At 43.6% G+C, this 11,578-nt stretch overlaps 2 protein-coding genes across 2 annotated transcripts in view; one reads left to right on the forward strand and one right to left on the reverse strand.

Annotated features, from left to right (window-relative positions):
* Positions 1-1,670, forward strand: part of T265_07880 (hypothetical protein) — a gene marked incomplete at both ends in the record, with an annotated part of 6,859 nt that extends 5,189 nt beyond the window's left edge. Inside the window, one exon of the mRNA XM_009173530.1 lies at positions 1,470-1,670. Coding sequence (XP_009171794.1) covers positions 1,470-1,594 — 125 coding nt within the window. The remainder of the gene's footprint in view (positions 1-1,469) is intronic.
* An 86-nt stretch (positions 1,671-1,756) lies between these two features.
* T265_14421 (hypothetical protein) lies at positions 1,757-9,936 on the reverse strand (the record flags this gene model as incomplete). Its single annotated transcript, XM_009173549.1, has 4 exons — positions 1,757-1,944; positions 2,257-2,373; positions 2,404-2,489; positions 9,610-9,936. Coding segments are annotated over 4 exons (717 nt in total), but the record flags the coding sequence as incomplete, so codon positions are not given.
* Positions 9,937-11,578: the final 1,642 nt, after the last annotated feature.

Genomic DNA, 11,578 nt, shown 5'->3' on the forward strand with positions numbered 1-11,578 from the left:
CAAATGCATTAGCATTTCTACGGAACAAGTCGCCACATGTTCCAACCCCCAACCTGGATGGCCAGGAGACTGTGTTCGTCAGACCTCTAACCATTGACCAACCTGGTATGAGAGACTGTGAGTGTCGCGGGACACTCTCCAGTATAGCTCAATGGATCGCTGAGGTGCGCAAACCGTCACACCACGGTAAGGTTCAGTCTCTTGGTGACGGATTAGCCCTAGTAATTGTACCTTATTTGTTGCCCATCAACCGCCGGTGATAAATGTCAGTCATAACATTTCTGTTGGCGCTGCAAGACGCGTGCCATGATGTTTTAGTCCATCAGCGAAGTTTTACACTAGTAAGTGAAAGTATCCTGTGACACTTTTGTGTTTCCCCTACACTCTTCCTGGAAGCGAGCATACCAAAGTATAAGAAGATCAAACACAATTTCAGTCTAAATAATATGTACGGACTCAAAACATCCACGAGTAGAAATGCATCGGTAGTTAACAATTCCCTGTTCATCGTCATATTACCACTCTCAACATAGCGGGTCCGCCCACACCATAGTGAACAACCGGCACAGTGAGGAAACGTGACATAGTACCACATATTTTGTCCCGGTATGAAACTAAATTAAGGTTTGAGTGGAATACAAACAGCATGGAAGATTCTGCACTCACACTTTGATCACCTCCACGCATGCCATAACTACTACCGACAGCCTGTGCAACCGTAAATTGTTTTGAGCATTATCGCCGTCGGGTGTAAGCCGTATGGAAATTGTATACTAGTTCTCCCCACCTTATTTTGGTAATCTTACGATTTCTTGGTTACTTTGAGTTTTGAATGGTGAAATCGACCGCTGGATAAAAGTGTGACGGGCTGGTATTCAAAACAGTGGATTAAACACTATCGACCGATCCACTGGACGCTTGCGCACAGTAGATGAACCAAGAGCGGCTGGGGTGGTATGCGCAGACGGTTGATGCCACTGTAAACCCAAACGAACAAGATAGGTGGGTAAACACGCAAAGTCCAGTCAATCTAAGCCTGATGGGATTATAACGCTCATCAGCATTAGTTCTTTAAAACCAAAGCAGTGTGACCATCCATCAGCTCCTCCAAGTTACCGCACTCTCCCCAGGCAAGCTATATGGAGAGAGTCCATCCTCTTCAAAGTCAGGCGAAGACTGAAGTATCAATTTCTCTCAGCCGGTTCCGTGACACCAACAATTTCGAAAGGAGCAAGACATCGGCCCACAACGCGTGAATAATAGGAAACCCTTGAAAAATTCTGTAAAACAGACCTTCCTCCACACTCACTTGCCTGACATCTCTCAGCTATATTTATAGGTGACCGAAAAACTTCGGTGGATGTAGTATATTTGAAGGTCTCGTTGTACACGTAATTAAAGTATAAATACCATTTGAAAGGTGATGCACTTTGCGACCATCTATTTCCTCAATCTATTTACTGTCACAGGTCGAGGTGCTCCAGGCACCGGTGGTCCTCGTGGTGGTGGACGAGGAGGTTCCGTGGGACGAGGAGGTGCCCCTGGTGGTGGTGGTGGTGGTGGACCTGGCCGTGGAAGCTTCCGTGGAAAATGAACTTTTCTTGCTTCTCATTTTCCTTTTTTTGTCCTGTAAATATATGGCCATATTTTACATGCAGAGCGACCATCTGATCCTCTCTTTTCTTCTCCGTAATGAGGCTGTGTTTGGGGATGTTCCGCAAAGAAACAACAGCTGTTGGTCGCCACTTAGCTCCTCAGAGGTTGGTTGTTTGGGCGAGAAGGCCCAAGTGGTTAGAGCGCGAATTTACTGACCGGAAGGTCCGTGGTTCGAACCCGACCTCTAACTCTCGACTTCCCTCTCTAGGCTTGGGCAACCTGGAAGTATCCCAGCCCTTGTGCAACCTTCGGGTGACATGGCAGTTAGGCACCGAAAGGGTGCTACAGCTGGACGGTTGATTGTTTGCAATTGTTTATGCGTGCCCACTCAAAAAACGGACTGATCGACATATGCGGTCAGCATCGCAGGGGGCGTGAAATCAGCTGTCTGCACAAGTGTTGCTTGCAAGCAACCTGAACCGTCAGTTCATTTTAGTATTTAGCTGCTCATTTGTCTCCACATGAATGGGCCATCAGTCGATCATAATATTGGATTTAGAACCGTCCTGTTATCATTCATCGCTTCGACTCTATATGGATCTACATCGAGGTGGCTCAGGGGGCGACATGTCTCAGTGGTTAGAGCGCAAATTTGCTGACCGGAAGGTCCATACTTCTAGCCCGACCTCTGCCTCTCGACTTCCCCTGTCTAGGCTTGGGCAACCTGGTAGTATCCCAGCCCTCGGGCTTCCTTCGGGTGGCATCGCAGTTAGGCACCTAAAGTGTGTTACAGCTGAACGGACCTACGTCGTCTTCAGGGACTTGATGCGAACTGCCTGTAGTTCTTCCCAATCTTTACAGGCGCTTGTTGGAGCAGGGGAATTGTGAGACCACTACCCGCTCATTGTTCGTGTAGACCGTTTAGGCCTTGTTTTTTGGCAGCCTGAGACATTAGGCTATCTGAAGTGAGTACCATTGTGTTCAACTGTCTAGTTCCCATTTGGGTCTACCACTGACCCACTTCAGCACGATTTACTTTTTTGACATTCTTGGCCTGTATAGGTGCCGGAAATGGCCCTGATCGTATTGCACGTGACTTCACCTCATGACGCCTTAATTGGATTTCTGCACATTTTGCAGCGTTGGTTGGTACGGAATGCACAGTATAGTGATTCAGTAGATAATGAACATTCCGCGTTTACGTCCTTTGTCGTTCCTGCAACCCATGGCTGAAGCGTCGACAGTGTGTTCTGCATGTTACTGAAGTGAGGACCAGTTTAACACTAGCAACGAAGAACGCTTTCTTCACAGGACTAGCACGTCCCACTTCTTCAACTGTGGGAATTTTGGTTTCTGCCACACCTCCCTTTCTTCCATCTGTAATTTTGAAGAACCCAAGATGAATGCTCTTTCCGGTGACTAGTGACAATGAATGCAATACAGGCTAATAGTTGTCTAAATCTTAGTTTTTCTTGGCTGTCCATCTCCATCAAACTTTCACGTATGGACTTCTATTCGAGAACAGTTACTCGGTCTTGTCACACCACAGTATATTCACTTCATTGTGCGACCTATGTAGTGCCTGTACTTCACTCGAAGAGTATTCAACGCATGTATCTTAGGCTGTCGCAACTCTTCTATGGAATGCTTTGTAGGGTCTGCTGTTGTGTTGCTGGTCGGTCATTTCGTGGTGCACCAGTTATCAAGCCATCTGAGTTACTGTCCCCCCTCCGGTTTTCTGCTGTGTGCATCCATCAAATACGCTGGTTCAGCTCACCATGAGGACGTTCATGTCCGCTGGGGAGTGTTACGCGAATACCTACTGGAATGATCATATCTGAGTCTTGTTGATCTTCGAATGGTGGACATTCACTTATTGTCGCTAGCCTTACAAGAATGCAAATCCCAGGTCCTATTTTATCAACCACGACTAGATCATATGAAGCACTTAACAGATACCCGTCATTAATCAAGGATGTGCGTTATCTAATCGCTTCAGTTCAACAGGAGCCTCATCCGGAATGGTCGGATTTCCTAATGTAATTTTTTTCGGCTGGGCTTTAATAACCGCCGCTGACCATCATGTTCCGCAGCCGAATGGCACTCAACCACATCAGTGGCGTTACGCCGTTTGGTTACCACAGTATAAAGCAGGTCAGCAACTAGCTACCTTATTGAAAAATTAGGCCTGTATCTCAAGTTCGTGTGTCTGACCCCGAAGTTTTAATTACCCGCATGCCCCTGTCAACACGGCTGAGGGGATGTTGTTTTCCCTGCGAGAATGTCGCTTGCTGTTCCTGGCCTATAGCTCTTGCTAAACTAATTCAACGAATAATAATTTTAGTGGTCAAAACTACGGTTTTTTATGTTCGCAGAGATTTTTGGACAATTTTGTGAAAAGGAGGATTCACTACTTTGAGGCATAACTTTGAAGTGCCTTTGCTAGTGAAATACGGTCATTAATTACACACTACTGAAAGCATTTAAGTAGCTAAATTGTTCCTCACGTTTTGTGTGATGTTAGTCGCTTCCCATTTCCCAAGTTACGCAGGCCGCAAGTGTTAGCTCAAGTTGTAATGATTGCACACTGAGAGAGTATCAGTTCTGGGTAGAAATTCCGAAATAGTATGTCGAATTTAAGTTCTCTAGTTGAGCTGTCTGATCATAGATGTGGATGGGAAGTGTTTAACTTACACGCCAAAGCCCCCGAGCTCCGTTTTTGGGTTTGGCCGGATCCACGCCGGCCTCTCGTCCAATGCACTACAAAGCCCGTAATTTGGCAGGACTTAATGGAGAAGAATAACTGAATGTTTCTTGTTCTTAAGAAGCGTGACTGTAGGTAGTGCTTCTGCATTCGGCTCGATTGTTTTAGTGTTCATCCTGGAAACAACGGCTTTACAACCACGTAATCTCACAGCTGGAAGCAGATAGCGTAATCATCCTTAAACTAAACCGCACCCACTTGATTCGAGCCAACTCAGAACTGAGAAACTCTTCTTTCAAGTGAGAACCTCAAATCTCAGAAGTGTGTCTCTCCGACCATACATCAAAATTCAAGGTTAGATAGCCTTTTCCTTTGTTCGAAAAGTGGAATGATCTGAGAGAGAGAGAGAGAGGGAGACTGCAAGGAAGGCGTGGGTGTAGATCCAACACCTTCGAACCTACTTACATCGCATTCACAATATCGGCATGATTTTCCCATCGTTTTTTGCTCAATAACTTCTGTAATGTAGGCAAGGCAACCTTTCAGTGTCTCACCTGGATGGAAACACAATGTCTAGATTTTTATTCTGATTCTCAGATTTACAGATACAGCATACACAGTCACACTATCTTACCCTTCATTTGACAAAAAAGGTCAAAACGGTTTTTCACTTTATACGGAGATACATTACTTTTCTCCTGAAGTCATCTCCACTCTATTACAAACGCACCCGCAATGACATCGAATTCGATACAAGTTTAGCGGTGTTGAAAGACCACTCCCTTATTCACACAGCGGTCCATTTCGATGTTTGAAACTACCTTCTGTTGTGTCGTGCGGTGCGGTGGCCGAGCGATTGGGTTACGCCTGCACTGAGCCTGCCAGACTACGCGATAGGGAGAAGACAGAGAACTGGGGACACAGCTGTATTGCCAGGACAAAACGTACAAAGCGTCTGCGTAAATATATAGGATAACTAAACGGCCAAACATGCTCATTCACTTGTTCGCTCCGTACAGCCAATGGCGGTGGTCCGGTCGTGAACATTCTCAGGCCCACTACTTTGGTCGTGTGTTGCTAAGCCGTTTGGTGAGAGCCGTGTCTCGTGGGAGCCGCCGATTCATCTACTTTCCGGACGTGTCGAAACCATGGTGACCTTGGGGATGCATCACTCTGTGCACATGCGCTTTTTCTTCTGTCTGGGCGCGCCCTGACACCTGCATTCTACACAGATGGTGGCTAGTCCAGGATCTGTTAAATGTCCTGTTTTTTTTTCTGTTTTTTTACGTCTGCTACTCACACCCGTGACGTTTGTGTACAAATAACAGGATGTATATATGAGACGAACCATCGGGACCTAGATCACATTCGTGCACGTGACAAGTCTGCATCCGTTTTTCTGTGCCGCTATAGACATGTGAGAAATATAGTACGCTTGTTACTGACTGTTCAGGCGGCCGACCCCACATCCTCGTTGCGACGGGTTTTCCGCCTGAATTGTACCGTTTCTTCACAATGTCGAGCCTACGTTAGGTTCCATTTTACGGCAACCGGGCTCTCATTCTACACACATACTTGTACTGCTATCAACACATGATCTGCATCACCGGGGCACCCATGAGCGACTTTGAGGCTGTTGTAGCTAATCTACTGTAAAAACAAAATATCCATCAAAATTGATTTCTGTATACAGAGAAGGTTGGTATGTTTGATGTCAAAGCTGCAGACTTTTGAAACACGGTGCTAGTTGGAAACGTTTTTGTGCAATGACAATAGTTTATCACGACCTTTGTTTCCTGTAACAGCATACAGTGCTGCTCTACTCCAGAAAATCCACTCTCCCAAGGAAACAGATTTCCAAAGAACTTTGAAAGTAAAGTTGAAGCCATGAGAAATTGAAGTACTGCTTCTTAGTCGCTTCAGTGAACATCATTCACCAGCTTACTTCCATAGCAATCTCAATTGTTGCGTTTGTTGGTTAATTTCACGAGACCTGTGTGTAATCCGATACCCAACACAGGCATTTAAACAACGCGGTGGCACAGAAACTTGTGCATATGAATCTTTTTATCTATTTCTGTTCGACCTCCGGCTGTCTCCACAAAATACCATACTTGGTATGTGTTTCCAGACCCCATTAGTTTGCTTCGTGGGCGGCTGGGGCACGACTGTGTCCACAATATTCGTCCATTCGCCTCTTTAGATGTCTTTATGAAGCCGATATGGCTAAAAGTGATGAATTAATTGAGAGCAGTGGCGAAATTTAACCACGAAACATATGCGTCTGTTTTGATTCGACAACATGAGTCCCTGTTTTTTTGTTTATTGTCGGGAAAGTCAGATTCCTGAAGGTTATTCCAGATTACCCTCAAACTCCACCAAGAGCTGATCAGACAACTTTGGAAAAGATCAGACAGTGACCAATCCAACTACACGAAGACCGTTTCCAGGACCACCAGATACTGTTTAGAAGCCATACAATCACAGGCAGAAGAGGATGAATTCACCCACTGAACCCTGCACTGACGATGTCACCTCGAGTGGTGATGGAACGTCTTCAATCCAACTGCCAATCTCGGCGAACAGACCATCAACCAAGCAGCTCACCCGAGCCCCCTGAAAATATAGCGCGAGGTCATTGTACTTTCCAACCCCACTCGCTCGGTCGCAGTGAAGCTGGTGCGTTCCTTGTGGGCGAGTATTTTTTCAGCACTAGGCACTGGAGCGGATACAACAGTCAGCTATAACATTTATCATAATATGAAAGAGTATAATAAAGGAAATACGAAGTTTTCAATCAATTGGAAAATATTTGGGACCGATTGGGAAGTCATCGTTTCAGAGGGATTGTTTAACAAACCCCTCTGAAACGAAAAACGAAGTTTATGGAAAAAACATCAATATTCATCATTGGCTATTGAATCGGGGTGACAGCATATATACTAAATTCCTTAAAGCAAGCTGGATCATCTTCCACTGAAATTTGGCCATGTAGGGGAAACTAGACTGTGCTGGAAAGCCGAGGAGAACTGTCTCATCCTTGTTTGGAATCATCGGTAGGGCGCACCTCACGAAATTCCGGGGAGGTTCGAACCTGCGACCTGCCGGCTGGTAGTCTGAATACTTAATCGTTTGGCCACGACTGGTTGACCAGCATTGTCACTAACTCGCAATTGGGTAGGACGTTCTCACAGAGCGAATTCTCAATTGAAAATTTATAACAAACCGGATCGGCTTCTCATTGGTAAAACGAAAGAATAGGTGACCAATCAAAATCCAATCCCCATACTTTCGTTCTAAAGGCGGGAGTTTTTTATGAACGAGTGAAACCTATGTTACTACAACAGGTACGAAAAATCATTAATCCCTAAGAGAAACACAGTTTGAATAAAGGCGGAATTGGTGATCGACCTCCCACAGATTGGCCGATGTTGTTGCTGAGTCGGAGATGGTTTGAGAGGTAGCGTTACGCGCTCATTGTGAGGTCGATGGCAGTCAAAACCAATGAGCCGGTCGTTCACGCGTTAACGTTGAATTTGGTTCTAAATACGGTAATAGTAATCTGGTTTTTCTATTACAAAGAAAGGCTCAACACTAATCATTTCTCAGTAAACCTTCCTTATCCTGACTCCATCAATGTCTGACCCACTATGGAATTCACGAATGCAGCCGACCAACAACGCTGAAAGGCATCAAACATCAATATATGGGTCAGATGCCTGTAAAACGAAGGCATTATCGCCATCGAGCCCGAGACACCTGTCAAATTAAGCATACAGTACTTATCAAATATAGATAGCCGGATAAAGTTTTTCGGTTTTCTTCTCTGTGTACCGTACCCCCACAACAAACAAGCGACATAAAATGGAAATGCATAAGTGTGACATAAGCAAGCGTTCTCCGCAGTCCATCTGGCAGTTCGGTTCTAGACCAATCCCACGTGTGTTTTGTCGTTCATATTACATATACAGGGAACTCGCATCTTAAGGGTTTACCGTACTCCATACGAACTATTCTCTAGTTTTCTCACAGTCGCTGTAACCACAATCTGAATCCTGATTTTGAATTCGCCATGGTCAAGAAATATTCATACTGATGTGAAGGACATTCCGGCTACGGTTATTACATGAAATTTTTCTGTCCAAGGAGTCTTAATACACATAGGCTAATCTGCATATCACTTGAGATCTGTGAAGCCTATGGAAAGGACAGAATAGATAAAGCCTGGAAGCTTAATGTGAGTCATATGAAGAAGTACAACAAGCATAAGTAGGCTAGAACCTACCTATTTAAAAACCATACCTGTTTTTTCCTACTGTAATCAAAGCATTCCAATCCACCAAAACTGTGTGCTATTTGTGAGGCTTCTGATCTTTTTATACGTAGCAGTTGCACCTCTTTGGTTTGGTAGACTGGTAGTTTCCTTCCATGTGGTCCTGAACACATACATCTTGTCAATTATAATGGTTAAAACATAAAATCCCTTGCCTGAAAAAAAGGCTCATGATGTCTGAATATAACTCTGATCCACTGTTAATCGAATTTGCTCAATAAATCAGTCGCCGATCTGATTTAATTGGGATAGAAATTAGCATAACGGTATGTGTGTCTGGTTACAATTTACCTCAGTTTAATTCTCTCAGAGTCTGCCTACTGAGAATGAGATTCAGTGACGTCAGATGGGAACAATTTTCACCAAATTGAGATAGCACTGCTGGAATAAAAGACCTGTGTGTAGCATTCATTCATTGATCATGCTCCATCGATTACCGGGTTTCCAATACTGTCGTTCACACAGTTATTGCGCTTGCTTTGATCGATCAACCTGCTGTGTCTCTTTAAGGGACATTTTCGTTATCTCTGTACTCATGGTGGCTGGTCAGTGTAACGTTTGTATTGTGCGACTAACTGAGTTTACCATTTCATCCTTACTTCACTTTTCGTGGGACCGAACAGCACAATAACAATATTTTTGTAGATGCACTTCAGTTCGCTCTCATCAGTCAACCTTCATTTTGTGCGCTTAGCTGCCAGTTTGAAGATATCCTCAAGTTCATCTGGTTAATTCAATTCAAGGTTAATTCAAGGTTTAATGGTCTAAAAAGCAATTAACTTTACAAGGACCATAGGGTGAACGTATATACACAAAGGGACGCAAAAATATGCGTAATGTTTACTGAGTATCACATGGAGTTAAATAGTTCCAGATTCGGTTTGGACATAAGATGTGCATCTAAATTGTTCTTGAAAATGTTTAAACTCGGCGAATGTTCAACATTGGGAGGTAGGGAGTTCCAAATGAAACATACACGGATCGCAAAAAAGTTCCGTCGACAGTTCACCCTCGAGTGAGGTACCGCAAGCGAAAAGTCATGCCTCCTGCCCGTTCGTGTTCGACGTCGGACGAAAAGGTCTTCCAGCGGATGATTAGGTGTCTTCAGTATATTATATGTTAGAATTAGGTCTCCCCTGATGCGCCGATAGTAGAAGTCAAATAGGTTGAGACTGGCAATCCTGTCTTCGTATGGTTTATCTTGCAATCCAATTACTAGCTTCGTGGCTCGATGATATATTCGCTGTAGAAGAATTATGTCTTTTTGAAGCCATGGTGACCAAGCTTGTATAGCGTATTCCATGGTTGGTCGGATGTAGGTTGTGATGGACTCTAAGATGGGCTAAAGAAGTCCAATAGCACTTGAAAGGTCTTTACAGATAATATAAATCTATTGGTCTTTTTTCGCATCCTGTAGTCTATCGGTCTTAGCATAAAATTCACCAGTTGTTTGATCAAACAACCGGTGTGGAGGATTTCCAGTAGCATGCTAGATGGTAGAGGAGGCCTATTAACTAACTGGGTCGGACCAAACTAATAAAAAATTAGATGATGTCTTCGTGTGAGACTCTTAGTATTTTCATATTCTTGACATTACCAAGGTCGAGTACTACGAAACGGCTAGATATCTCATAATATTTGGGAAAAGACATTAAATCACTAAAAACGCTCATTTTTAGACCTCCATATGGTTCAGTGTCAGTACGACAAGTCTGTATTGTTTACGCTGTGGTCACAAAACGTTCTAGTTCGACCTTAATCCATCGTCCACAATCAGTAAATCTAGGGATAATGAACCGATTTTCTAAAACCCCAAAATCTGATTGATTTCGGATTTTGGGTGTGAAAAATACTGCACCTTATATTTGACGCATGCAACGTGATCGCACATTTCCACAGTGGAAAGGTTTCCGATCACATGCCATCAAACAAGTAAATCGTATTAGAATCTACTGAACAAACATACAGTAGATTCTTTCTGGCTCCATGCCGACCAAAGTGCTGATTCATTTGTGCACATTATGGAATACTTACTGCAGAAGCAACGACTCAATTTCGTTGGAGGGCTTGTAAGAATGTGGATCTGTTTTCCAAAATAAGACTATACGACTGTTTGATATTTACTTACACAGAGGGGATCTTCTATGAATGATTTTTTTCTACTTTTCGAGCAATAAACTCATTTGCAAATCAATTTGGTTTTCACGAGAGACTGAACTGAATCTCTCGTGTATGATATTCTACAACTGAGTGTGCTGCACACAGGCCACCTCAGTGAGCACGATATTCGAGATATCGCAGTATATTTTCATAAAGGGAACTACTCACAAGGTTGTCAAAGAGTTTTCAGCAGCCTTGTGAGTAGTTTCCTTGAAGAAAAGATTTTTTCTACTGTTCTGATGCCACATTCTCTCCAGTCTTTCAGGATATCATGGAATTACACAAAATTCTCAAGCAATTCTTGTCGACGTAACACGATACTCATTGAGTTGTTAAAGACCCTCTGAAACCACAAATTAGAGATCTGGCTGGATTCACTTGAGTCCCTCAGCAAAACCATATTCGTGTGCTAACGACTGCATTTGTCAAATTCATGTCAAATACAGAAGTCACCATAATCCATAAATTCACACTTGAGCGACGGATCACCTTGGTCTTATGTGGTTATTCAAACTTCCTTGTATTGCATCATGTATTTAGTTCCTTTTACCTTCAGATGGAACAAAATTCTCGAGGACATTAACCAGACCGATCATGTGGAGTGGGTTTGCTGTGTGACCAGTGAATGTTTTTTTAACTTTAATCGCTAGTTTTCATATATATATATATATATATATATGGGAAAGAGCAAACAGCTAGTGAAAGGGGCCATATTGGAAGAGCGATGCAGAAAAAGTACCTGTTTTTTATTTTTATAGCGTTTTCGATCATCACCACCGAAAGTC

The sequence above is a fragment of the Opisthorchis viverrini genome (genome assembly GCF_000715545.1).
Source record: "Opisthorchis viverrini unplaced genomic scaffold opera_v5_191, whole genome shotgun sequence".
NCBI lineage: Eukaryota > Metazoa > Platyhelminthes > Trematoda > Opisthorchiida > Opisthorchiidae > Opisthorchis > Opisthorchis viverrini.